The 27,995-nt window shown below is 40.8% G+C and overlaps 1 protein-coding gene across 2 annotated transcripts; it reads left to right on the top strand.

The window, feature by feature from the left end:
* Positions 1-921: 921 nt before the first annotated feature.
* Positions 922-27,854, top strand: jakmip2 (janus kinase and microtubule interacting protein 2). 2 transcript variants are annotated; one of them, XM_085797216.1, is made up of 25 exons: positions 922-1,132; positions 11,073-11,322; positions 13,156-13,410; positions 13,518-13,760; positions 13,854-14,063; positions 15,297-15,395; positions 15,490-15,636; positions 15,750-15,890; positions 16,556-16,612; positions 17,248-17,370; positions 17,505-17,633; positions 18,457-18,540; positions 18,672-18,734; positions 19,036-19,134; positions 19,983-20,084; positions 20,308-20,361; positions 20,447-20,512; positions 20,621-20,689; positions 20,779-20,856; positions 21,152-21,202; positions 21,967-22,119; positions 22,212-22,277; positions 24,228-24,328; positions 27,368-27,505; positions 27,729-27,854. In XM_085797216.1, the coding sequence occupies exons 2-24, from the start codon at positions 11,194-11,196 to the stop codon at positions 27,498-27,500; spliced, it is 2,652 nt and encodes an 883-aa protein (XP_085653342.1). In that variant the 5' UTR covers positions 922-1,132; positions 11,073-11,193; the 3' UTR covers positions 27,501-27,505; positions 27,729-27,854. The 2 variants fall into 2 exon arrangements, with proteins under 2 accessions (XP_085653342.1, XP_085653343.1); XM_085797217.1 differs by lacking the exons at positions 27,368-27,505; positions 27,729-27,854 and adding an exon at positions 22,659-22,735 and having other exon boundaries at positions 24,228-24,400.
* Positions 27,855-27,995: the final 141 nt, after the last annotated feature.

Raw genomic sequence — 27,995 nt, forward strand, 5'->3', positions numbered from 1 at the left:
TGCTCTCCTGGGAAATTTATTGTTTTGTTTGTTTTGTTTTTTAAACTAAAACCCAATTAACAAAAAAACAAAACAAAACACAAACATTTTTGAGAGCATCCTATACCAGTGTTAACAAGTCTTTAAATTAGCCTTTTTGGCTTGGTGTGGCATGATAATAAGCCTATAAGTGCAGCTTTGGCAGCACAGACTCTAGTGCAATTTTGTATTGTACAGCATGATAATTATACAAGTAGACTCAACACTATGCCCCCCCCCCCTTGTGGTTTAGGTCATATGCCATTACAAAATTACCAGGAGAGCCACTCTCCACTTGTTGTGAAAACTACAAGGTTGGATATTGTTGAAGTGCCCCTGCACTGGAAGCTTGTCACAATATCAAACAATATCAGGATCCCTGGTTGTCTGCAGACGTCACGGACACCAGCAGCCAGAACAATATGAGATTGAAGCAAATAACATGTTCTAGGTCAAGGACTCCTGAGCACTGCATGTAACTTGCTCTTGTCAAACTATAATATGCATTTAGGCATTGTTGTTTTTTGTTGTGGTTTGTTTTGTTTGATTTTTTGGATGTTTCCCAGGTTGTTGGGTGTTTATCATACTCAGCTGTGTTTTGCAATAAACCCTGGCTGTTGCTGAATGTTGATAATGTTTTCTCTCTTGTTACATTTCCTCCCTAAAACACAGTCTACAGTGTTATCATGCGCACACAATAATAATATATTCTTAAAGACAGTTCTAGAATAACATAGGCTAATCAGTGACATTGATGATACATCATATGGCCTATACATCGGGCGTCATGGTTTCCTGTGGTCTGAGGGCTGAGAGTGGGTCTGTGCTGGTGGTGGACTGCGGCGGTAGTACTGGAGCCGGCCGAGCTGGAAACCAGTGAGCTCATTCTGGCTGCATGGGGAGGAGGGCGGGGCTCCCAGCATCATCACCACCGGCCATCACTGCTTCATTGTACGGGGCTGGCTGCTGCTGCTGATGCTGAGATCATAGTGGAGGAGGAGAAGGAGGAGGCGATTTTTTTTTTCTTCCTAAGGAGAAAAATAAGCAGATAACATGCCATGGACACGGTTTCACGCAGATTAAGACGAATCATATGATGCATATCGACAGCGAGGTAAGACAAGAGAAGCCGTGTTTGGATGGTGCTGCTGCTACTGGGGGGTGGTGGGCTGGAGTGTGGGGTAGAACCAGGACTAGCGGGCCTGCTGGTTTGTGTCAGGTTGATCATCGGTGTGATGATCACTGGTCTCGGTTTGTGTTTCCCTGTCGCTTTAATCTGCAGAGATCTGCATTAAAGCGATAAACACCATCATCGTGTGTAGAAGAATAAAAGCGGGACTCTCGCCCTGTGTGGCCGCGTCTAGCGCTGCTTTAGCTGCATGTCGGAAGTGGCAGATCTCGGCCTACACTTAGCAAGCCTCTGCAAAGACGACGGGGATCGAGCCTGTGTTTTTTTTTCTTTTTTTTTTTTCTACTTGACACACGACGGATGCTCACGCTGCATCGAGCGAGCATCGAGCTCATCATCCCACCCGTGTGTTCCCGCTGACAGGCAGGGAGGCAGGCAGCCGCTCCGGTAGCCATACTTGTTGTGCAGTGCAGCTTGCAGCTCCTGATGCACGGGCTCCAGGTATAGGCAGCGCCAGATGCGCACCGGCCTCCGGCTATACAGGCTACACAATTAGGCTTGTATGTGCATTTTTCTGCTTGACAGCTCGTCACTCATCGCCGTTGAGTGTCGGCGGATGAGAAGGATGCTGCAGTGGTGGAGCAGGAGGATGCACGTCCGTATTGAGCTGGTGAGGGCCTCCATCCTGAACCACAGGGTCTGTTAGACTGCAAGTGCCCTAAGGGTGTTACACTGGCCTGGTTTAACACACATCACCCCTGCTGGGAGGGCATTTGTCACACTATTGTTCTGGGGTCAGCAGCACAGATGTAGGCTAGGAACTGCCCACAAAGTTAATAGTTTATAGATTGGATTGCAATTGCAGGAGCTGTTAGATGTTTCCAATAGTGCAGATCGATGGAGCAAAAATAAAGCAAAGGCATTTGATATAATAACTGGGATAGGTACGAAAGATTAGTCTAATAGTGAGCACATTTTAGAACATTTCCTGTAGACGTGAACATGGCCACACTAATGGAGATGATGGAGTCAGGCAGTATGATTCATCTGAAGCAATGATGTTTCTATGCCTTTCGGTTGGAGCTGTCATAGAAATACTTGTCACCATTAGTTTAGATTTGGGAATATGGCATTCATCTTCAAGTGATGTTTGGAGCCAGTTTAGTAGAGCTGTTCATGTATGTCATCTATGTACCTGTTATCAAGCCTCATTATGTCATTCCCTATTGTCACATTATGTCATAGATGTTTTCCCTACAATGTGTCACTGCTCATCTACCATCAGCTGGCAGTCTCATTCATGTAATCAGTTGTTATGTGAAGCAGGAAGTTACTACTGCTTTAAGAAGGACTTTCGTAACCTTGGTCAAAATGTTAATCTTTTTATAAAATACTTAGAAAAATGACAATGGGATTTGGACAGTGATATGACATAATCAGGGATGTTTTTTATTCAAAGTCTATAATTAACTTTAAAAAACATCAATGTGAATTAATAATTTAAGACGTGGAAAACCCTGCAGCAGATGTGAACGCAGACCATTTTGGATGCGCTCTCCTGCACCATTTCTCACATTAATAGAGCTCTATTAATACACAGTGTTGGTATTTGGACTCCAGGCAGCTGGATTAGAGGACATTTTTGGCCTGAACCAAAATGTAATCCAGAGTGCCGCCCGAGTCCAGCCAGCGCAATGACACTTTGAACCAACTTACATCACAGGCGCATCTCGGACTGATTAAACTTAAGTTACTCATTGACATTGGGACAGTGCTGGCATCAGTCTGACTAACTTTTACGAACTCGATTGCATAAGTTGGACAGGAGGATTAGGATGAGGAGAAATAGTCTGAAATGGCAGAGTATATTTGTGCAAAAATACCAAAGTACACAAATGGATTAATACAAATGTACCTGAATTCAGCAGGTACAACATGAGCGCATGGATGTGGACTTAACAGAGATATCTGCACAGTAGGTCATGGTCAGTTATTGGAGGAAAGTTTGGATCCTGCATCTAGCCTACATGTAAATGAATATTTACAGTTTGAAGACTGTGACACATATTAAACAGAGGTGTCTATGTACATGGAAATGATTATACTTGTTCTATGATAATTCTGCGTTACGGTAAGAAGGCCTCACTGAAAATAGACCTGGATTCATTACTTAGCAACAGCAGACATTGTAATTTGGACAGCGTGACATTCAATGGCATAAATGGAGCGTAAAATACTGTATTGAAGATTCCTTTATGTTCATCAATAGCTGATCAGTTCTTACCACCACATTGCCAGCTTCCTCTAGACAGAGTCTTAGCAGCCTGGTACAACTCAACACAACTCTTGAAGGCCGATGTAACCTTCAAATATGATCCTTAAAAGCAGAGCTTGTTTTATTTTCTAATCCTAACCTTAACCCAAGGCAAAATACAGCCTGCACTGTAGTTTGACTGGGCGGTGACTGACAGATGGTCAGGTCCTGATATAGAAAATGTTGGCTGCAGGTAGAAAGATTTATTTTGGAATGAAAAACACAAGCGAATAACCTTTTCAGCTTTGCCTCTTGTTTATGAGCAGACCGTCTCTGTGTGATCCCAGCTCCTATATGTGCCCAAAGTAAACATGACATTGCAATTTTTCAGGGTTAATGGAACTTTGTATTCTTCAGAGTATAGCCTGGTATTGATATCGAACGCAGAAGCTTCTCCTGTGACATTTGACAATTGAATTGTAGCGAATGAGCCAGATTTGGAAAACCACCAACCGACCATCAAGAGTCATTTTCAGGCAGCGTTTTACCATCAGACCTGAGTAGGAACAGCTTAAAGCCGACGAGCTGCAGCAGCAGCAGCAGCAGAAAGGCTCAGGTTTATCTTCCTGTACTGGTAAACTCTGTCTGGAAAATCCTTGCACACACATTTGATGTCTGAGGAGTCGAAAGTGGGTCATGGTGCCAGTGTGCTTCATGCTGTAGTATTTAATACACACAGGCTCACTCATTATTGCACCCAACACTGTGATGCAGGCACACACACTCACAATCAGTGCACACAGGGAGAAGATGGGCCAGACTCTCTGTCTGAATCTGCTCAGGCATACTGTATTATACTGTATCCATTTCCTCCTGCCAACAGCACAATCCCCTTAAAAAAACAAAAAAAAACATTCATACAGTTACTCACAGTCATCTATTGGTGCCCTCACCTTATGCAAGTGGTGCTCTACTGTTAAAAGCAAAGAAGCTTGACTGCATGTGTCTCTTTTAGTGTCCAAGCTTTACAAACCAATATTTTTTTTGTTTGTTTGATAAACAAAGATTTGAAACACTGTGTTTCATATAAAAAGCTTTAACATTATACAAACTGCTGTTAGGTTGACCATAACACTGCTCCAAATCCATGCTAATGTCGCTGTGCATAACCATCCCCCAATTTGCCTCTTTGCCCCTTTTATGTTTTTCCACATAAACCAGTGAGCAGAATGTTTTTGGGTCAGTGTTGCTGAATGTAACTAGAAAAACACAAATGTAAAAAATTATATCTAATTGGCTGTTTGTGTGCAACATGAGAAAAAGCATTGAGCTCTGGCAGATGATATCTACAGCATCTCCAGCTAACTTGGTTACTTACCACAGTACTACCAAGCTATAAAGACACTGTATGGTCCATCATAGGGAATCTCTGGTTACACACAGACAATATACATTCCCTTTCCATTTTCCCCTATATCATTGGCGTTATGCACCGCTAACTTAATGTAGACATATTGTTGAGGTGATGCCATTTCAAATGAAGCATCTAAGTCTTTCTAGTTTCAATCGTAATTCACAGTGTGACAGTGTGAATGGGTGCGTAAGCTGCTTGACTTGCTCACTAGTTCTTAGAGGAATACTGTAAACAGCTTTTGCAAGATCCAGTTCTTTAAATCCTGCTCTGGCATGACAGGAGCAATTTCATGAAGTTGTGTCAGACCCAGAGATCTCGTCCGTATAAAATGGTCCTCAGTTTTGTCGGATGGTGCCATTTCTCGTCGGATCAGAGAGGCTGGTGGGAGCTGGGGCTTTCGACAGCTACAGAGCGGCGTGGCAGGTAGTGGTGTTTTCTTTCTTGTTCTTCCAATTCGATTTCTTATTTCTCATGGGTCTCCAGTTGATGTTGGATGTCGGACAGATTGTGTTTTTTGTAGCCAAGTTACGTGGTTGTAATTTACCAGTCTGTCTTCATGCTCAACTAAGATTGTGTCACTGTATCTAAAACCACTTTGCTTCTTTGTGAGTGACATTGTCGTTGTCTTTTGAGTGAGCACGTCCAGCTGTAAAGGGATTGAAATCATTCTCCCAAGACTGATGAGGAGTTCTTGTCTTATGCTCTTGTCGTCTGTAAGCTGTGAATTCCTTATTGTCTCTTTTGTGTATTGTGTTGTGGAGATTTCCTCATTTTTATTTAGAGCAGCACAACCTCTGCTTTGTGCAGGCTATTTCTAAACTGTAGACGAGGAAAATAATGCACATTCATGTCAATGAGACACAGTGTCCACAAGAGGAAAATGTCAATAGCTGTGTGACTAAAGATGCTTCGGTTGGTCAAGCCCAGATTGAATAGTTTCTTACGTGTTTACAGAAGGAAGCCTTTGCTCTAAAGGAGCAGTGGCTGAAAGAGGAAGAAGAAGAAATCTCCCACTTAGACTTCCGCTGTTTAAATATTAAAGCTTTTCCCGTGTGCAGGCTGCCGTTTGGGAAAGACTGCTGAGTAAGGCTGTTCCCTCAGACACAGAAATAACAAGAGACAGAAGGTTTGAGAATTATTCCTCCCATTATAAGTGTTCATCATCAACAACTCACTGGAGTTAACCTGAATCCTAAATTCAATATTCAGTGAGCAGAGTGATAAACAGTGGGAGTGATGAATGTAAAAATAGAAAAGGATATCAAAATAGGTTAAATACAGTCAAGGCCACATCGAGTGCACGGCCCTGTGTTTTCCATGAGGTCTGTGCGGGTGTGTTGTGTTTATTTGACCGGACTGAGGATTATTTTCCAGTGCAGTCTGAAAATTGACTATGACAGTAATCAGATTGACTTTGGCTCACAGTAAATTCATATTTAGTCTCACCCCTGCTGGACAGTGGACACTGGCTGCTGCTGCTGCTGCTGTGGCAGCTTTGTAGGTTAATACAGTCTTAGTAGCCATGGTGAGCTGTAGTTGGCTTCGCATGATGATGGTTTATTCAGATAGACAAGATGAATTTAGATGAATCATCAGTTAATCATCATCATCATCATCACCACTGTACCTGCCGCTACCACTACATCTCCGCCCCTCAAGTCCCTGTCAAAACTAACTTCTACTCACTACAACTAGTTTATATGTTGTTGTCTAGTTTACAGCAAAAATTAAATGCACCATAAAACGTAATAGGGTTGCAACTATTGTGGTTAATTAAATTTGTGATAAATCCGACAATTATTTACTCTGTTACAATTTTATAAACATAAAGAAAGAAACATAATCTTTTTCGACACACCAACAACAGTCAGGAGGACCGTCAATCGGAATTTGGTGTTCAAAGATCAAAGGTCACTGACCTCTGAAATCATGTTATAGATCACAACTGTTAAATTTGTATGCTAATTACAACACAAATCAGAATAAACAATGTTTTATGTGTAAATAGTCAAAGGTCAACTTTGCTGTGTGACGTCACAATGTTCTGCGAAAACACATGTGACTGTCACTTGTAAACGAGGCGTCCTTAAAGAAACTTTTAAGGATCAAGAAATACGACTCATTAGTGAAACGACGGCCGTTGCGGTTGTTAAGGTGACTGCAGCCATCAGGCAAGCCGGTGCAGGAGGGCGCATGAACTCTTGACAGCAGTTGAGCTGATGCTGTGACACTGGCTGTATTCGTAACCGCGTACTATGCTAGTACGTAGCCTACTGATTTGGCCAAAATGTAGTATGTAGTACGCAGTATGCAAACAGAAGAAAAATTCCCAGATGTCGCACTGATTCAGAAAATATCTCCAGTATGCATCTGACCAGTCTACATTGCGTACTGTATTCCACAATGCAATGCACCCCTGACCTCTAACCTTAGCCAAAGACGGTTTAGAGTAGTGAAGTATCTTTGTCGTGTACCATAACCATGTTATATAACTTAAAATAAAAATGTAATGTAGACTGATCGGTTCATTGTAAAACATTTACTTATTGATGTAAATGTGGTGATTTCTACAGAGCCTGTCTGGGACATGATGAAGTGTAATGTACATGATGTAAGAGCATGTGTCATAGTCCAAAAGAAGGTGACACAGTGCCAACAAGAGTTTTCTATTGTAAGTGTCACAGTAAGCGTCATGTCATGTATCAATGTTCAAACCTGTGGTGTGAGGAAAAAGGAAAACAAAACAAAAATCAATTACTATGTGTCTGTTCCCCCTATTAACTCTCCATATCAATGATTATTTTTCTCATTATTTATCATCTGTTTTTTATTTTCAATTACTCAGTCTTTTGATGTATTAAATCTGAAAAACGCAGCAGAGAATTTAGATGAAAATCTTTCAGAAAAAAATATTTTAGCATTTTCCCTAAAAATTTCCCATTAAAACATTTTTTTAAAATCCTGGTAAAACTATTTTCTGTCATAACCGGCCCTTTTTTCATCTGTACCAACACCACTGCAGCAAGGCTTGAAAGAGAAAATAAATTAAGATCATTCTGTGTAACACAAGCACAAACACAAACCAACACAGACCAACAGAAATGTGTAAAACAGGAGCTCATAATGTCAGTGGAGATGAGGGTCTGTGGGAGATCAACTGAGTTGTTCCTGTTGTGTTTTCTTTATCATAACACTTTTTTCACAGAAGACATTTTAATTTGTCATCTTACTAATTACAACAACAGAGGTCAACTCATATTCATGTAAACATGACCTCTGTAACAGACCAGATTATGACAATGACGTGTTTCGCGCCTTGAACAATAAATTAGATCCATAATGATAATGAGATATTATAGCAATAGTCCCCGTTTTGTTTTGGTGAGAAAAGGGAACGGATTCCATCATATGTTTGAAATTTGTATTCATTTATATTTATTTTTGAATAGATTTCCATAATGCTGCTTTATTTTTTTTAACTTTTTATTTATTCTATTCTGTGGTTTTCACCTTGAGAGGCAACCACACTGAATTTCATTGTACAGTCAGTGTGTATAATGACCAATAAAGTTAATTTGTTATACAACAACACTGTGGAGGAAACACCCCAGGATAAGTAAATTGATAATCTAATCGGTTATACAGTAGTTAATATTAGTGTTGGCCTGTGACGGTGCACAACCTACTGCAGTAATAAGTGTTTGAAACTCTATTACATGGCAAATCATGTTACTTTTCCCACATTTCTTCACGTGATATTCTGACATTTGCAGCAGTGTGTGATCTTCCTCATCAGCGTCTCTTTCTACATCCTCCATCAGTGGTGGTTAAGAAGAGCAGCAGCAGCACTCAGGAGGCCGTCGTAACACCGCACAGTCTAAAAGCTCATGTGGGCGAAACGTGATGGTGACGACGGCCTCATCTCTAATCTGCATCTCGAAATCTTTTAAGTAACGTTATGTCATTTCCTCGTCCAGATAATCATAGACACCATCCAGCTCCTCCTGAATCACCGTGGAGACGCACGCTGGGATGGGATGGTGTACTGTGCACGTTCATACGCATGTGGATGAGTAATCACAAGTGTACCCATCAATAATGATCTTACTAAAACTTAACAGTTGAGTAACTTTTTGGAAAAACCCCAGATACTGTCTGTACGGGTCCAACCACATGTGCACTGCTTCCCATATGGTCGTCTGACATCTGGTTTTAAATGCAGCAAACAGCATTTTTTAATTAAAATAATTAATTGTAAATAATTTAATTTAATTTAATATTTACAATCAGCATGGACTTCAAACCTGTACTGCACGTAGGACTGTTTGTGTGTGTGTAACATGTATTCTCGAAGCTCACACATCTCATGATTTTTTCTTGACAAATATATCACAACCTTTGACTCCTATTTTGACTGATGAAGCCTCCACAAGTGGTTAAGTCTTAGATAGATATATAATTTCATTGTCTATCCCAAATGATGAAATTATCCTTTTACAATGCAACAAACAGTTTGCATAAAACACATTTAGGAGCATGTTAAAATATACAAAGGGGAGACAGTCAGAAACAGCAACAGATAAAACAATATTATGATGTGATACGTGTCTATTTTATATTATTCCATTATTATCTCATAGTGTGGTGAATGTGCAGGTCACAACTTGCTCACCAGAGCATTTTGGAGTTGTTGGATTGTATATTTGATGAGGGAAACCAAGAAATCCCATTAGCCTCTGTAGCGTAGCTCTGAGCAGCTTGCGGCTCTGCTCCGCCATTCTAAAAATAGCTTGCACTGATAATTAAAGGTCATGAACCTACTCCTAAAACTACAGGGATTATGGCAATGGGCCAATTTGCCAAAATGTTGAACTATCCCTTTAATTAAAATTTAATGATTTTAATGAAAAAATGTTTCCTCCCACAGCTACTAAAATGCGGGAATTTGTGGATTTAAAACCGTCATCCATCAAAAGCACTCAGTGTGTTTTTCTCACAGTCTGAGCCCTCCTGTTTTAGAAAGCATCATGTCTGACTGCGGCACTCAGCAGGTCGCTGGCTCTCAGCTGACCTCACACAGCACATGAAGAAAAAGGCAAATAGTGTTGCAGGAAGGATTACGTACCACTGGCTCTGCATAGCCAGACAACCATCTGTTACCCACACACAAAAAAAAACACTCCTGTGGTGTGTTACACATCCATTATGATCAGGATTATTTCTCATTTCTTCTCCAGAAATGATCACTGGCCGCTGAGATGTTCATTTGTGGACGTCGCTCTGTGTTAACTTGACTGCGACTGCGACTGCACTGCGTGTTTGTTTTCGTGGAGTCAGATTTAAGCCTCTCCCTGTTGAATCACACAACATTTTTAACTTGATCTGCTTTGTAGTTCTAAATCAGGACCCTAAGTATTTCTAGGGAGTAGCTTGTTTGTTTGTACGTTGTCATTGTCCCAAGTATCCGAGGGATTTTAGGTTTGGCTCAAAAATGTTATTACATAATGATGCAATTTAGACAATTGAGTTTTTAGAGTAAGACTAAAAACTTAAAAACTGGTGGTCACGCAGTGGTTCTGCCCTGAACTGGAAAAGCATGACAGCTGTTGTCTTTTTGATGAAAGAGCAGATGAATGGCGTCACTAACTATTTCTGTGAGGTTACTTTACTGCATGTCATGTGTTGTGTCTGTCTTAATATCAGAGACGCAGTGTCGCAAGAAGTTCCTGGAAACCGAAGACGACAGAGCAATACAGGATTTAATCTAGAAAATGGATTGAATCTAAAAAATATTGTTACGCAGTTTGTGATGTCGTGTGTTTCACTTTTTTTAGAATCAGAATCAGAAATGTTTTAATTGCCAAGAGCAGTAAAGGTCAGTTTACAGCACAAGGAGCTTGATGTGGTGTCAGGTGCAGACACAAGGTACAATAAATAGTAAAAGGTAGCAATTAAAATAAAATAGAATAAATTAAAAATATTTCTTGTGAAAAAATACACTACACTGACTTTTGCATTTAGCTGAAAACACCACTGTGCATCAGTGAATCTTTGGAGCAACATGTGGCTGTAATCTCTGTCTCGCCATCTTCTCTAATCTCCAATATTACCACTTTTCAGCTCACCCCGCTCACAGAGACACTTACATACACGTGGAAGCGAAGGCCGCACATACACAAAGTCTGTTACATCGTCACCCTTGTGTCTCTGCTCCGTCTCATATTGTCTCTCTTTGTGTCTCTCCTCCACCCCCGAAGCCCTTTTGTCTGACAGGAGAATGAGGAAGAGGAGGACCTGGAAACTGTGGGAGCACCTTGGAAAGTTACTGTGAAGTCTCAATGAAAGCGAGAGAAGAGCCTGTTTATAGTGTTTGACTCAATGGCCAAGAAGGGGCGAACGAAGGGCGAGAAGCCCGAAGCGCTCATCTCTGCCCTGCAGGCAGCCAACGAAGATCTCAGGTCCAAGCTGACTGACATTCAGATCGAGCTACACCAAGAAAAATGCAAGGTAACACACATCACAGCGTGACCCTGCCCCAGATATTTAAAAGATTACTGGTCAAACCAAGTCAGTGCATATTTGGAAACATAACATTCAACCCTTTGACCTTAACACGGAGGTGTTATGACACAGAACCTTAAATAACATAGTTGTGTTTGGATGTGCTGTCTGGCACATGTTCAGTTAATGTTAAAGCACCACATGAGCTGCATATGTCTTGTACAGAAAACGATCACCCATTACCAAACAAATTAATGTACAACCACCGACATATGTCTCTTGTGTGGAAGTTACAGTGACAGCCAGGTTTGCAATGGACTTGTTAATTTTCATCCATATGCACTTTGGATTATACATGTAGAACATATTGTACAGAAAAGGTTTTACATTATTGTGTCCTTCTTTTACGAAACTGTGAGGACAAAAAAACATTTTTGACTCCGATTTAGTTTTTAATTTTAATTTATGCACAGGGGGACACCCCCTCACCCCCTTGTGATTTATGTCACTGCACTTCCTGACTCATGGGTTGTTATGAGTGCAGAGGACTGTCGAAATGCAGAGTCCATTAGATTCTCAAGGGTTTACAGACAAACTGAGAGTCCTGTTTCAGTGTGCAAATAATCTGCAAAGTGCATTTTTCATTTTTGATGTCATGTGAAGAGGTTTGATTATTGTACAAACAAAACAAACACAGGATGAATCATTTTAATGTGAAACGGGCCACAGGGTCAGAAATTCAGCTCATATCTATGAGAACAGCTGAACTGTGAGGTGCTGTCTCGTGTCTCGGTGTGTTTCCTCCCGTCACGGCTCGGAGCTCCCACCGACGTGACGGTCGGGACGACAGTGAACATACATCACAGCACGTACAGTATGACAGAAGTCTGCGTGGGTTCATTCTGATGTTTGGATTGTGACTTATTTGTGGAAGTTAAAGGAGCAGAATGTAAATCGAGAGAGAAAGATTTCCGACACTACTCAGGGCTGAGAAGAAACATGTGTTGTGGTTAAAACTAATCCGTAAAAATAATTATAATACAACATCAGTCCTGAAAAGGCAAGGCAAGGCAATTTTATTTGTATAGCCCATTTTTACAAACAGTTTGTCTCAAAGGGCTTTACATGGCATCATTACAACATCCTTCGCCCTTAGACCCTCACATCGACTGAGGAAAAACTCCCGGAAAGCCTTTTAACAGGGAAAATATTAGAGAAACCTCAGGATGAGCAACAGAGGAGGGATCGCTCACCCAGGACGGGCAGACGTGCAATAGATGTTATATACAGACAAGAAAACTGTTTTATAGCATAGAATATGCAAACATATTCTATGCTATAGGTGCTATAGAGTCTGATAAATCATAGATGGCCTATTCTTTGAGTATCAAACTCAATACTGGAATATTTAGATGTATTTCATCGTAGCTGCGAAACCTGGGACAAGTCATAGTTTAGAGAAAACATGAAGATATTCTAGGCAAGAAAGGAATGTGCTCTTTATAGAAAAGACACACACAGAATTATTCATAAACTGGTTGAATAAAGTGTGATGACATGATTCATTTGCTAGTGATCCAGGACTTCAAACAGCATTTTCATATCTTTTTTTGTTATGAAATATTATTATGAAAGGTATTATGTATCATTACCAAGAATAAGTTATTTGTTGCATTGAAAAAATGTCAATAAATATAGGAAATGGTATTCACTTAACTTATACCGACCTCCAATGTGTATGTGAAGCCAAACATGGAACCTAAAAATAGGTTAAACCTGAGAATTAATGTTGTATGTTGTATAGAAGTATATTAGATATGTAACTTCTTCCTCTCCAAGGTGAGCAAGCTGGAGCGCGACAAGGTGCAGGAGGTGAAGCGGGTGCGGGAGCAGGAGCAGCACCGCCACACCGCCATGTTGACAGAGCAGCGGGCGAAGTGGCATGAAGAAAAACTAAAGGAGCTCCAGGCCCTCAGGGAAAACCTGACCCGGCAGCACGAGCAGGAGCTGGCACGCCACGCCAAAATCAAAGACCAGGAGAACCAGAGGCTCAAAGCCGCACTGAGCGCCATGCGTGACGGCAGCGGAGAGAAGGTGAGGGGGAAAATATCCAGAGTATACAGCTCAAAAAAACAGACACATTTCACCCAAAACAACAAAAAACCCCAAGAGACATCAACAAAACCTCTGTCTCCTTTCAGGTGCGCACGGCGCTGACTCTGGAGGCGAAGGAGGAGGCGCGCCGCTTCTTCGACCAGGAGAGAGTGAAGCTCCTGCAGGAGATCCACGAGCTGAAGAGCTGTAAGAAACAGACCGACGAGGCTCTGAGCAACATGATCCAAGCCGACAAGATGAAGGCCGGAGACCTGCGGGTGGAGCACCAGCAGCACCAGGAGCAGATCTCCAAGATCAAGTGGGACTGTGAGAGGGACATCCGCAGACTGGTACCGGACTAAACTAAATATAATGGTCAGAATGTTATTATAGGTAGATATCCTCTTCATTTGTTTCATTTGTGTGTTTTTCCTTCTATCCAGGTGGATGAGATCAAATCTAAAGACCGCACCATCTTCTCTCTGGAGAAGGAGCTGGAGTCGACGTCAGGTTTCCTACAGAAGCTGCAGCTGCAGAAGGACGCACTGGACGAGCAGCTATTCCTCGTTAAGGAGGCCGAGTGCGGCCTGGGGAGCCCGAAAAGAGAGATCCCAGGCAGAGCCGGAGACGGAGCCGAGCACTGCGGCAGCCCAGTAAGGACGGAGGAGGAAGAGCAGTCTGAATGTTTAGTTAAGATACAGTGGCATGCAAAAGTTTAGGCATTTTAACACAATATCATTTTTATTTATTTACATCTTTTACATTTTCAAAAGTTAAAGTTAGAGATGACACAATCCCTTTACATTTATTTATTTATTTATTTTTTAACATTTTCAAAATGACAGAAAAGGAAAAGGGCCCTCAGCAAAGGTCTGGGCCCCCTGCATAGTTAGCTAGTACCCCCCCTTTGGAAACTATCACAGTGTATGAATAGTAAATATCTTGTCTGATACCTTGGTCAAAGTTATCTGAGAGCTCAAGTCTCCTGGGTTTCCCATCCCTGGGCAGGCTGCTGCTTTGTTTCCCTTTTTCACTATAGAAAACAATAATAATACACTGATATTGCTTAAAATATTGCAAAAGAGTGTTTCATATTTAACTTTATGCCTTTTGGAGATCATTTCATCTTCCACTTGCTTAACTGTTCACATGTTCACAAATGATCTTCTTATTTGGAGAGGCAAATTTCCATCACATATATTAATTACAACCTTAGTCATTCAAGGATATAGATAAAGATGGTTGCAGGAACTCCATGTGATTTTGTCCATATTGTCCTTCTGGAGTTTTCTTTTTCGTACTATTACTTGTTTTAATTGAGAACAATATCAAAACAGAACAGAACAGAATATTTTGAAAACCTACAACCGTAACACATCTGCTCTGAAATTCGCCTGTAGCAGGAGCATGAGTCCCCTGAGGCTGCTGAACCATGACTGTTAATGAGTTCATGGTTAATGTGAGCATATTGATTAGAGATCCCATGATCAAACATAAGAGTAAAGGGGGGGAAAAAAGAAGAAGAAAAACATCTATTATCACGATTGAAGTGAGTCGACTCACAACCCACTTCTAATGCGACAACTCATGAGTCAGATTAGTTATTTATCCAGTTATATTTAATATGCATCAGATGCTGAAAGGTAATTTCATTGTCCCTTCAATTCAGACCAACCTCCTGTAACATGCCAGTTCCTAGAAAAACTTAACTCGTACTTAATTTAATTGACATGGTATTAACTAATATAATTACTGACTGATTGGTTAAATTGTGATCATGCTTGTATTATACCTTTTGTTTTTTATTTCTTTTATATAAATATGTTTTACCTCGTACTTAGTTGAGTCAGTGAAATGAGAAAATGTGTCTCTTTCTTTTATTTCAGGACCTGAGGAGAAATCAGAGACGCATCGCTGAACTCAACTCAACTATACGCAAACTGGAGGACCGCAACTCACTGCTGGTCGACGAGAGGAATGAACTGGTGTGATGATCAAAGATCTCCTGCTCTTCTTTCCTTTCTGTCATTCATCTTCCCTCCAGCTCTTAATATATCCTTGTTTTTTTCTGTCCACCAGCTGAAGCGAGTTCGAGAGTCAGAGAAGCAGTGCAAACCTCTGCTGGACAAGAACAAACTGATGAATAAGAGGAACGACGATCTGACTCAGACCATCCAGAAGCTGGAGGAGAAACTCAAGAGCCTGGTCAAGGAGAACCTGGATATGGTCAGCAGGCAGCACCAAGTCACATCAACACACCATATATTGATCTTGTAAGAGAGACAGTTGACTGACAGATGACTCATCTCTCACTTTCTCTGTGTTTTTTCTTCCTGCAGAAGGAGAAGATCAGCTCCCATCCTCCGCTGAAGAAGCTCAAGTCCCTTAACGACCTGGACCAGGCTCACGACGACCAGGAGATCGCCTTCCTCAAGCTGCAAGTCCTGGAGCAACAAAGCATGATCGACGAACTGACAAGAGTATGTTTAATGTTACATATTTAATATTTTTGAATATTCTCTGGTGTAAATTAACTTTTTTTTTTTTTTTACTTTTGATGCTTTTAGTAATGTACAAATTAGAAATTAGACATTCAAAGTCAAAATTCTTCAGATTTGATATTAACAATGAACGTAATAGTTTCGAAAAGCGAAATATCAAAGTTACAGTGACCTGACGTTCTTGTGAATGCAATATCCACGTAGGCATACACCTAGAGATATTTCTTATGGTCAAAAGTCAAAAATGACTGGCACCGCACACAACTGGTTTGGACCAAAACTCAAGAATTCACAGACGATGATGATGATGATGATGACACAAGGTCACAAAGGGTAAAGCTTCGTCACACGTCGTCATACTTTTTAAATTAAATCCAGTGAATTAACAAACAGTGTCTGTAATGACTCAAGGCAGCATCTGTGTGTTATATGTTCAATCATATGATGTATTGAAGTTGTCATCGAGTCCTCGACCTATTTATGACGAACAAACTCACGATGAAGAACGTGACAAACATCTGCTCTTCGGTGTGCAGTAAGGAGTTTATTGTTGTGTGCTGGCCTTCATCGCTTTTCTTTTCTTGCAGTTTTGTGTCGTCTTTTGTCTCATTTTGTGTTTTTTTTGTGTCTTCTTTTTTTTCCAGGATCGTGAAAAACTTCTACGAAAGAAAAGACATAAAAGAAGTTCAAGGCCAATAAAGGTAGAGAGAATTAAATATGTTTATTGCTTTTCATCTTATACTGAACTAACACTAGTTAAAGAAGTGATTTGTGCCTTATTTATTATACCAATTCCACACATCTACATGTGTACTTGTATTTATGTCATATTTATATATTTTTCTACTGTTTGTTCTAACCTGGTTATTATTGTTATTATGGTATTTTTATCTATTTGTCTAATTATGGCCTGAGGCAAACGTTATTTGTCTGAATGACAATAAAAACATCTATCTATCTATCTATCTATCTATCTATCTATCTATCTATCTATCTATCTATCTATCTATCTATCTATCTATCTATCTATCTATCTAGTAATAGCTCATGTTAGCATTGAAACAGCATCAGACTTGATCAGTTTGCTATGGCAGCTTTAGTCTGAACATTTATATCACTTCTAGACCCAGATCTTGTCGTTATGTAAGTTAGTGAGTGGAAACAAAAACCCTGTGAGATAATGATGCTGCCACAGAGGTGTGTGTGTGTCTGTGTGTGTGTTTTTGTTTGATGCAACAACGTGAAAGGAAAGAGGGGGAAACCCTGGGGCACCTAACACTGAGGATAAAGCTGTATTAATTTAATCCTGAGGTCTTTGAACTCCTCATCTCTGCAGAGGCACATCGTCGTCGACACGTTTTTCGGGTACGATGAAGAGTCGATGGACTCGGAGTCGTCCTCAGTGGCTTCGTTCAGGATGGACAGAACTCCTGCTACTCCTGATGAAGACCTGGATGATGTCAGTATCATAGTGAACACATTTACATATTGTTGTATTGGCCCAATGCAAACATTGCCTTTATCCTCAACCTGCTCTGTGTGTGTGTGTGTGTGTGTGTGTGTGTGTGTGTGTGTGTGTGTGTATTGAACAAGGGTCTAGCCAATGAGGAGTCAGAGCTGCGTTTCCGTCAGCTGACCAGGGAGTACCAGGCCTTACAGCGAGCCTACGCCCTGCTGCAGGAACAGAAAGGAGGGATACTGGACGCTGAGATGGAGGCCAAGGTACGTCAGAAGATCGTTCAGTTTTGTCCCAAAAAGACAGTTTATACCTCGATTATCATCAGTTTAAGAGCAAATGAGAGAACAACATAAAAATATGGTCATATGAGCTACACAAGATGCACAAACAGTTGTCATATGATGAAATAATGAATGAAATAAAGTTATGCATCTGTTTTTGACCCTCAGTTCCTTAAAAGTCATATATTACTATGAAAGAGCAAACTTCTAACAGTGTAATTTAGGTAATTTCCCTCCTCTTTAAATCATGTCAGCAGAAGGTTGAAGAGGGGAAATAGTGAATTGTTATGTGGCATAAACAGAGTTGTAGAAATTGAGTTAAACAGAATTTGATTATCTCTAAACTGAAAGTTTTAATCCTAAAACACGATTTTAAAAACAGTCAGGTCAGCTCAGGAAATTGGTGAGTCTGGTCATGGGGTTTGGTTTACCTTGTTTAACTTCTCAGTGAAAATGGATTTTACATGCTATGTGTTAACTAGAACAGCTTCATGATGATCAGTAGGGTGAGGGTTCTCATGTGCAGTGGTCCCCAGCTGTTTTGTCCCCTCCCCTCCCCTGACTGTTGAAACTCCAACTCGGAAATAAAAAACAAATGTACAAAGTTGCATTCAAGTCAAGTCGCTGAAAACTTTGCTCACTGACAGTTCAGTTTAAAGCAGCTTCTCACAAAGGGCTCCCAGTTCGTATATATTGCATAGAATAGAATAATAATCGGACTGTCTTGGGGATGAGATGTGATTTGATGCACACACACACACACACACACATCACATTTCAAACCAGTATTTTGCTCATGTTTCAGGCTCAAGAGCAGCTCCAAGCAGACGTTCTCAGGTATAAAGCCAAAATCGAGGACTTGGAGAAGGAACTGACCCTGAAGGGACAGGTACATCACACATGAATGAAGGCTTTTGTGTGTGTGAATGAATGAATGAGAGAGAGAGAACAACATGTGTTATATCATATTGTTATTTACATTAAAAATATTTGATTTAAAGCATTTTACTGTCTCTACAGGACTCCAAATGGGTGGAGGAGAAGCAGCTCTTCTTACGAAGGAATCAGGAGCTCTTAGAAAAGGTCAGACTGAACTTTAAGATCGTTTTCCAGTAATTAGACTATCAGAATATTTCAACAAATGTTTGTGGTAGTGTAGACTGCACCATTAAAAATGAACAATCCAAGAAACGCAAGTGTTGCAAATTTATTGCATTGTTTTCACTGTTATTTAAAGGAGATACCAAAGAAAAATCTCCATGCACAATTGAATTTATCAGTTTGATGACACCTAACCGTGTAACTGAAGGCACACCTACTGTATAAACATGTGAACAACTTCCTCGACCTGTCTGCTCATTCACCGCTCGTTGTTTGTGTCCAGGTGGATAAGATGGACTCGGAGAACAGCCGGCTGCAGCAGGAGCTACAAGACTCCAGAGACCAGAACGAGCTGTTGGAGTTCAGGATACTGGAGCTGGAGGTGAGATCATAAGATCCTGAAGACGCCACAATCTGCCCAAAGCAGCTTCCAAGATTTTTTACATCCCAATAAATGAGATTTGTGAGGTAAACCTAGGATTATACCACATTCCCAAAGCAATGAAGTGGTCAGGTTGTTGATCCAGTACCTTGAGCCTGGACCAGTTATTGGTGCCGTGCTGAGATCCATAAAAACATTTTACTATCCCAGCAGCACACGTCACTTCATAGACTCCAAGGCTTGTTCTAAAACCATTTTTTAGTTTAACAGGCAGTTTAAATCTCTTATTTCTTGGTATTGTTTTTGTGTCCAAATTGGATTTAGCCAAAATGTGTTGGTAGTGTGAGTTTGTCTGAACTATTTTCCAGCTACAGTGATTTCAGAATCTCCAAACACAGACAGAAACCTCTTTAAAACCTACCGGTAAACAAATCTTGTGCAACTTTAATTATTAGAGACAAGAAGAATGAGAACTACAAAGGTGTAAAGAGTGAAATCAGACGGTGAAATGAGGAATTGATTGATGTCAGAATGAAACACAAAACAGTGAAGCTCTAAGTTATCACCTAGTCAGCACAGAGGAGATTTTCAAGTAAAAGCAGCAGCAGTTTGTCCAGTTTGGTCTGAAAAAGGCAAATAGCACCACCTAGTGAGACGGTATCGTCATCACAGAAATAAATAAATGAATGAATGGGATTCTTGAAAATAAGAGGAGCCTTTAATATGAATCCCAGTGTCGGTGAATGATGCTGATAGATTAAGAGGACTGTGTAAAATGACATACGGTAAGTAAAAACACTGTGACGTGATGAGGCTTTGAGTTTTAATGTTCATGTGTGTTGCTGCAGGAGCGTGAGAGGAGATCTCCTCCGTTCAACCACCTGAGGATGCATCCGTTCTCTGAGGGAGTCAGTGCTCTGCAGATCTACTGTATGAAGGAGGGAGTGAAGGTAATGATTAGGATTGATCATAAAGTTTTTATGATTTTGGTTTTTATAGTAAACAAGAAATTCAATTCAATTTTTTAATTTATTTAAAAGGGACAATGTACAGTTAAAACATAAATGTTGCCATTTGATGCAAAAGGAAACACACCACAGTTTTTTTTTCTAAACTAAGAATGAACGATTTTCAGTATATCTAACTGTGATTGTTAATCTGCTCTCCTCACAGGATGTGTGCATACCAGATCTCATCAAACTACTAGATATCCTGGGAGACAACGGGGTAATTCACATGAATTCAACACATCACCTCATGTGGTGCTGAAACATGCACTTTATTAATCAGTGTTTTATGGGTTTTTCAATAGAATTTAAGGAATGAAGAGCAAGTGGCCATCATCCAGGCTAGCACTGTGTTGTCACTTGCAGAAAAGGTAGGTTTCATACAACAAATCAGATGACAATAAAAAAAAAAAGAAAGAAATCAACACAGAGGAGAGTTTGTGCAGCACTGACTCGTGTGTCTCTTTGTCGCCCTCTAGTGGATCCAACAGATCGAGGGGACAGAGGCAGCTCTGCACCAGAAGATGGTGGACCTGGAGATAGAGATGGTGAGTCACAACCGTCTTCTACAGGAAAACACAATAAAATATATAAAAAGAGATTTTCTACATGATTTTAATCTGTAAAATCTGTGCAGGAGATGTTCTGTAAACAGAAAGGATATCTAGAAGAAGAGCTGGACTACAGAAAACAGGCCCTGGACCAGGCCTACATGGTACATTTACATGTTTACATAATGGACACAACAATTTGTCCCGCCTGGGGACCAGTCGCTGATGTTTGACTTTATTTCTAAAGTTAAAACTCTATTTCAAATGTGAATTATGAGCCGGTTGTGGTTCAGGGTTTGGCATGAAATTGTTTCTGTAGGGTTTGGGTTAAACTTTCCAGGAAATAAGATGAGTAAATGCAATTACTTAGTACAGTATAATTGGATAATTTGTGTGTGTTTATGCATTTGTGTGTGTGTGACATCATTGGTAATAACAGCCTCCTCTTTCTTCGAACAGCAAATCCAGGAGTTGGAAGCCACGTTATACAACGCCCTGCAGCAGGACAAGGTTCTCTCACTTACACTTATTATATCACAGTCTTAAAGAGGAACTATGCAGGATTTTCACCATAACTATGCTACATTTTGACCTTAATTAAACAGCTTTGGAGTAATAGTGCTGGTTAAATCAATGACTTGTAACTTGTTCCAGGGAGAATGGAGGCTCTCTGCCTTCAAACCAACCTTGTAAGATCAGAGCCTCCGACCCGGTGTCCCAGCTCTCGTCTCTGCTGCACCGCAACATAAACGCGGCCCCATAACCCGTAATCTCTTGTTTAACACGTATATAATAAATAACATTATCCACCGCTTCATGGATTGGTTTCTCGCTGGCTTTGTTGAAAACAAATGCACATGGCCGAGAGGAGGGTTAGCAACACAGCGGAGAAGCGACCAGACTTGCATAGTTCCCCTTTAATGTCACAAAAAACTAAATGTCTCTGTGTGTTTTTTTAATGTCAACCTCTTATAAAAGTCCAGTACAGTTGCATTTAAACAATCTGAGGAGTGAGGAGGACATCAGCTTAGAAATTGTGAAGAAACGCATCATGAAAAATGATTATTAAGTTGCTTCTGACATGCAGTCTTGTGATCATGTAAATCCCGTTAGTGTGGAACGGCTCAGTCTATATGACCCTTCACATGGTTCTAGTAAATTATCATGATGAAAGAGTTTGAAATTATTAAAGCAGATTAATGAAAAAACTGATATAAGAGGAGTGTAACATATCTGTGTATCATATGTAAGAGATCCATGTGTTTTCCCTCCAGGTGATAAAGTACGGCGAACCTCTGGACGAGCTGCAGAAGGACGAGCTGCGGACGGCCGTGGAGAAGCTCAGGAGGCAGATGCTGAGGAAGAGTCGCGAGTACGACTGCCAGATCCTCCAGGAGAGGATGGAGCTGCTGCACCAGGCGCACCAGGTCTTCATCATCATCACCATCACCTACAGCTACACCTACTGTACACCACAGAGACGAACAGTTCTGACTGATTTCTGTTTGAACGTTCGCAGAGAATCCGTGACCTTGAAGACAAGACGGAGATCCAGAGGAGGCAGATTAAAGACCTGGAGGAGAAGGTAAAACATCACAACCACAGACGACAACAAAAGTCACAGAGAAACATTCATTAGTGTAAAAATCTGACACAAATTTTCACTATAAAAACTCTGGAATTGATATTAAAAAAAATCCCAAAAGTGTTTCAAGATCAAGATACTTTACTTTGAGATAAGACATAACGCAGAAATATTTATTGATTGATAAAGGTCCAGTTTCTCTTCACAGTGAATCTGTGTCCGTCTCTGCTGCTGCTGCTGCTGCTGCTAACATAACTCAACTGTTCCTCTAACTCTCTCACTTTCTGTCTCCCTCCTCCACCTCTGTCTTTCTTTCTTTCTTTCTTTCTTTCTTTCTTTCTTTCTTTCTTTCTTTCTTTCTTTCTTTCTTTCTTTCCACAGTTTCTGTTTCTGTTCCTCTTCTTTTCTCTTGCCTTTATCCTTTGGCCTTGAGGTCTTTGGCGTGTCCTGTAGCAGAGGTGAGTCCTCCTGTGGGCTCTGAGTAGAAAAGCTCAAGCCACCGTCACCGTCTCTCTTCTGGACCTCGGTCAAACAGTTTCCTGTTGAAACAACGAGTGCTTTTAGTCTTTCGGCTCTTTGCAGCTGCCAAAGTAAAAAAAAAAACTGTGAAAACTCAAGCTGCTCTGCCTGAATTCGTTCCAACATGTGGTCAGTGTTATGTAACAGTTCCTTCTCATATAGACTTATAACCTTTAGAGTAACAGCGAGGGGAGTTACTAGTATTTAAACAAAGAGTTTTTATTTATCTACTTTGTAATGTGCTCATTTTATCAATATAAAAGAAATAATATAATAATATAATGTGAATCAGCCAATAAGAGCAGAGTTTCAATTCTACAAACTCTACATTGTTACATAATCTAAAGGAAAGTTTCGTTCCAACTTGTGTTTAATCGTCTCAGACTCAGCTGTACGTTGGTGACACAGTGTGACCACTAGGTGGCGCGGTGTCTTCAATAGCTAAACTGATTTGACCCTGGTCTGCTCCTCTACACACTCACCTGCTTCACCTGGATTTAACCTCCATTCCTGATTTCTCTTTTCTACAAACCTCCTGATTTCTTCTTCATCTCTGTGTGTTTTTCTTTTTTCATTTTTCTCATTCTACATGAATTTTTTCTGTTGTTGTTTTTTTTATGGGTTGAAACATCTGGAAAAGAAAGCAATGCCCTCAACTTCACCCTCTGTTTGTTCTCTGTCATCTTCAGGTGTTAACTCATTTTTCTTTTTAATCCATGTTTTTATTTTAGTTATTCAAAGTTTTCCAGGTTTGTAAATGGTTTTAAAGTTTTTTCAGCCACTTGGGAACAAAACAAGAAGCTACAGAAACAACACTGACACATTATCACCCAATAAACCGGATAAAATGATTTCCCCCTGATGAGCAGCAACGTTAGCATTTACTGGGAGTCACGGTTCAAACCAATATTTTCAATACTCACCCTTAAAGGAATAGTTCACCAAAAAATGAAATTCCGGCCGGTTCATAGTCCAACGAAAACTTTATATGAGAGTAATAGCGCCCGACACAAAAACGTCCATAAAACTACACAAAAAACATTTAATATTCCTCCACACTGCCTTTCAGCTGCAATCCAAGTGTCCTGAAGGGATATAGTCCAGAGTTTACTCAAAACAACGTCATTTAGGACATTTTTACAGCCTAAACAGTCCTGTATTGAATTTTCCTGGGGCTCGTTCACGCTATACGCGGACGTGACCAGACTTACCTAAATGACGTTGTTTCGAGTAAACTCTGGACTATATATCCCTTCAGGACACTTGGATTGCACGGAAGGGTACCAACAATTTGGTCCACATGTGTATCTTATACAGTCTTCAGGTGATGTTGGATTTCCCGCTGTGACTCTTTGTGACTCGTCTCCTCTGTGTCTTTGTGTCTCTGTCTCCGTGTCTCCCTCTCTCCCTCTCCCCCTCTCTGTCTCTCAGGTGCTGTGTCAGCTTGGAGATCTTGTTTGTGACTACAGTGTTATTTATTTTCTGGACCAGCGTGGATCAGTGTGTGTAGCGGTGGCTGCCGTCAGTGTAAGGTGGATGTTGTCGTGGATGTTCACACTTCAGATTTTACTCCTGTTTTGTTTTGTTTTTTTACTGGTGAGGGGGTTCTCAGGAGGATATTTTTTTAAAGCGGTGTTGGACATGAAACATTTCTCTAATCAAGAACGACACAGTTAGGAAGACCCACACACACACACACACACACACATAAATATACGTACATACATGTAGTTTACTGTCACGCATGCATATACAGAAGCATGCAATGCAGATGCAAACACACAAACATGCACACACAAACACATGCTTTGACAAATCCAAACCAAAGCCTGGGAAATGTTCTCTCTGCCATGCAGGGTAATAATATGTCACACAGCACCGTTCAGCCACAGTGGGAATATAAACAGACAAACAAACCACCGGACCACAGCTTCTACTTCTTCTTCTTCCTCTTCTTCTTTTTCTCTTCATTCCTTTACGCTCCAAACCTGAAAAGGGACGTTTTTTTTTTTTTTCCACGCGAATGCAGCAGCGTCTCTTTGGACAAAAGCGAGCTAACTCAGGGCCCCGGAGGCCGTTTTTTTGGACAGTGCTGGTCTCAGGTCAGATTATATATATTTAAGGAACACTGTCTGGTGTCTGGACCGGCTGCTGACCTGCCTGCCCCGCACTGTTGCCAGGACGATGGTGCTGCTCACACGGACGGCGGCCTCATCCCCTCCAGATTAAACCCTGGACAGAGACAGAGCTCCACTACTACTGCAGACAGAGACACTGGTGTGTGACTGTGTGTAACTGTACACAGGCCACTGACGAAGGTTCGGACACAGGACACTCAGGTTGACACGTCCTCTCCCGGACACACACCAAAAACAAAACAAAACAAAACAAAAGAGGAAAAAAAAGAAAGAGAAACAAAAAGATAAAGAGGGGAACTGACTCTGTGGTCCAGCTCCACAGGAAAAGAAAACCTTCAGATTGTCAAAAACCGCATCTCCAGTTTTCTCAGAGCCAGCAGACTGTAAGAGCTTTACTCTCTGGTTGTCTTCTCTTTTTTTTTTTTTTTTTTACAGTTCCCACAACTCCAGATACTGTGTCCCAAGATTTCCACTGAGGAAACATCCCTGTTCTGTACTGTAATATATTACATTGTTGATATGTACATGAGTCTGGATTATTTCATGTAGTCGCTACCCTCCCTTCCCCTCCCCGTTATTTTAATTTACTGTGAATAGTTTCATTTTACTTTTCCTCTCTGAAGCAGCTTGAACAGTTGATGTACTTGGCAGTTTATAAATGACGTGACGAGAGTGTAAATTGCTCTGTTTTATTGTGGTGACGGCTGCGAAGATTCGTTTTAACCTCCTTGAACATTATAACTGGAAAATCGTTGGAATATGAATGTGGAATAATGGAATATTTGCCTCCCCCATTCCTCCCTTTTTTCCCCTCCCTCTTATCATACACTCCACTGGATTCATTCCCCTGAGTGTGTGTCTGTGTGTCTGTGTGTGTGTTGCTGTGGTGGTGGACCAGCAGGGGGCGCTGGTGTCACCTCAGCCAACTTTCAATCCTCCACCTTTTAAAAAGCAAAACATGTAAATATCTCAGACCCCCACAGATTATCTTAAATCACGTCTGGTTGAATGAAACTCCAGATAATTAACAGTTACGTCATAACAAATCTTCACCATCCACAACATAAACATAAAAACAAAAAAAAAGAAACATCAGTTGATTTCAAACAACTGAAAATACAGAAAAACATTAAGACATTTCACTCATACCTCTCCTCCTCCCCCTGTTTTTTACTAACTAAACTGTCTTTGATACTAACAGTTACCTTTTACTAAACTCTCCTGTCCCTCCGACCTCGGCCTCCACTTCCCCCCTCCCCCTCCCTCCTCCACCCCCGCCCCCCCCAAAAAAAATGAGACGAGGAGAGAGGAAAGTGAACGCAACACGACACCTGTTCCACTTCTCTCCTTTCGAGCTCACTCACTGCAATATTTACAAGCTGACTGCGCTCGTTCCTCCACCTACCAACCTGAGCAGGTGAATCTGTCACCACCACCATCACCACTACCACCACCACCATCATCATCATCTTCATCAACACCATAGCAACCCTGCTGCTCTGATCCCAGATCAGCAGCCTCTCTCTCTCAGACAGTCACCACCACTCACTCCACCTCACTGTAACTCACCACGGGGAAGGACTGAGACTATTTTTGTGCAAACTCAGCTAACAAGCAGTTGCCTTAAATGCACTTTCCCCTGTTTTTCCCGCTTGTATGTTCCTTTTTAACGGTTATTTTTTCAGGCGGTTGATGTTATTATTATTATTATATAATTATAATTATATTATCATGTAATGTAATGTACATATTGTTTCTGTTTTTATTTCACAGAGGATTTTTTTTATCTTTACCGTCTGTCTTCCAGTGAGAATTTAACCCCTCCAACTACTTTCGTCTAGATTATTAAATAAACAGGAAAAAAAAGGAGCAATGCTGTAAAAATAATAAAAAAAAGAAAATCATGGCCTTTGACCTCGGAGGTTAAATTGTCGTCTTTTCACGTCTTTGTCACAGGTTGGTTCGGTGCTTGGTGAAGGTTTCGGTTGTTTCTGACATTTCTCTCTACTTTGCAGCACCTGCAGACATTTTAGATATACGTATTTATCATATATACAATTTCCTTTTTAAAGGATTATATTTTCAGAATGCATTTTTTGGTTGATGTGGTTTAAACCTATTAAGATAAGGTGATTATCTGTGTCCTGTTTGTTATGAGACTCATTTGGTAGCTGTTTTTTTTTAAAATCAATATAAGGTCTTTTTATCCATGTTGGCTGAAATCTGAAATGTTTAAAAAAGAGAGATTATTCTGGACTTAAGTGAACGCAGCTGTTAAAAATATGTAAATTCAAACATGCAGAGCCAGAAACTCCAGGTCATCCGTATTTTTCAACTCATTTATCCTTATTATCTCTTATTTCTGCAGTATTCATGTTTTAATTGAACAATATTCACTGTTATTGATCGACTGTGTCGCTGTCTTGTCATCAGCTGCTGCTCTGTTGAGGTCAGTCAGAGGGAAACGGGCTCTGAGCTGAAGCTGCTGTGGGTTCTTCCTCCATCTGATGAGCTCTGCACATGTGTCGTTCATATTCAATGGACCGAAGCACCAGAGTCACTGTAGCCATTGTAGGTCCTGCACTGTTCACGTTTCTCCACCACTGCTGTGTTTTGTGTAAAAGGCTTTTTATGAATTTGCTAAAACCTCAGTCTGAAGACGTGTTGCTTCATTATGAGATGTAAAAAACCCTTTGCTTTCTACATGTAGCAGAGTCTCTCAGGCTTGTTTGGGCTTTTCCACATTATGGTGCTTTCTCTTTTTTTTCTTTCTTTCTTTTTTTTAATTCTACAGCCAGGCAGGCAGGCAGGCAGGCAGGCGGACACAGAGCAGAGAGTCAGTCCAGGACAACAGTCTGTCTTTTCACTTCGGTCACGGTCGTCCTTGCCAAAGCCGAGACGAGAACAGAGGTCGAGCCAGATTTTGTGCAGCAGATCGTCGCTGCCAAAGGATGTCTGTCATAAAAGCACCTCTATCTGCGCTTCTCCTCCCTCCCCTCCATCCATCCATCCATCCATCCATCCACACAGACAGAGGTCACTCTCAGAGGTCAGTGTGCAC

This window comes from Trachurus japonicus, chromosome 14 (assembly GCF_045865225.1).
Source record: "Trachurus japonicus isolate A0001 chromosome 14, Traja_1.0".
Classification (NCBI taxonomy): domain Eukaryota; kingdom Metazoa; phylum Chordata; class Actinopteri; order Carangiformes; family Carangidae; genus Trachurus; species Trachurus japonicus.

Coding starts and splice junctions, on each gene's coding strand:
- jakmip2 (XM_085797216.1), top strand. CDS start 11,194: ATGGCCAAGAAGGGGCGAACGAAGGGCGAGAAGCCCGAAGCGCTCATC. Junction 13,761..13,853: donor AGAGGGACATCCGCAGACTG/GTACCGGACTAA, acceptor CCTTCTATCCAG/GTGGATGAGATCAAATCTAA. Junction 15,637..15,749: donor TCAAGGAGAACCTGGATATG/GTCAGCAGGCAG, acceptor TTCTTCCTGCAG/AAGGAGAAGATCAGCTCCCA.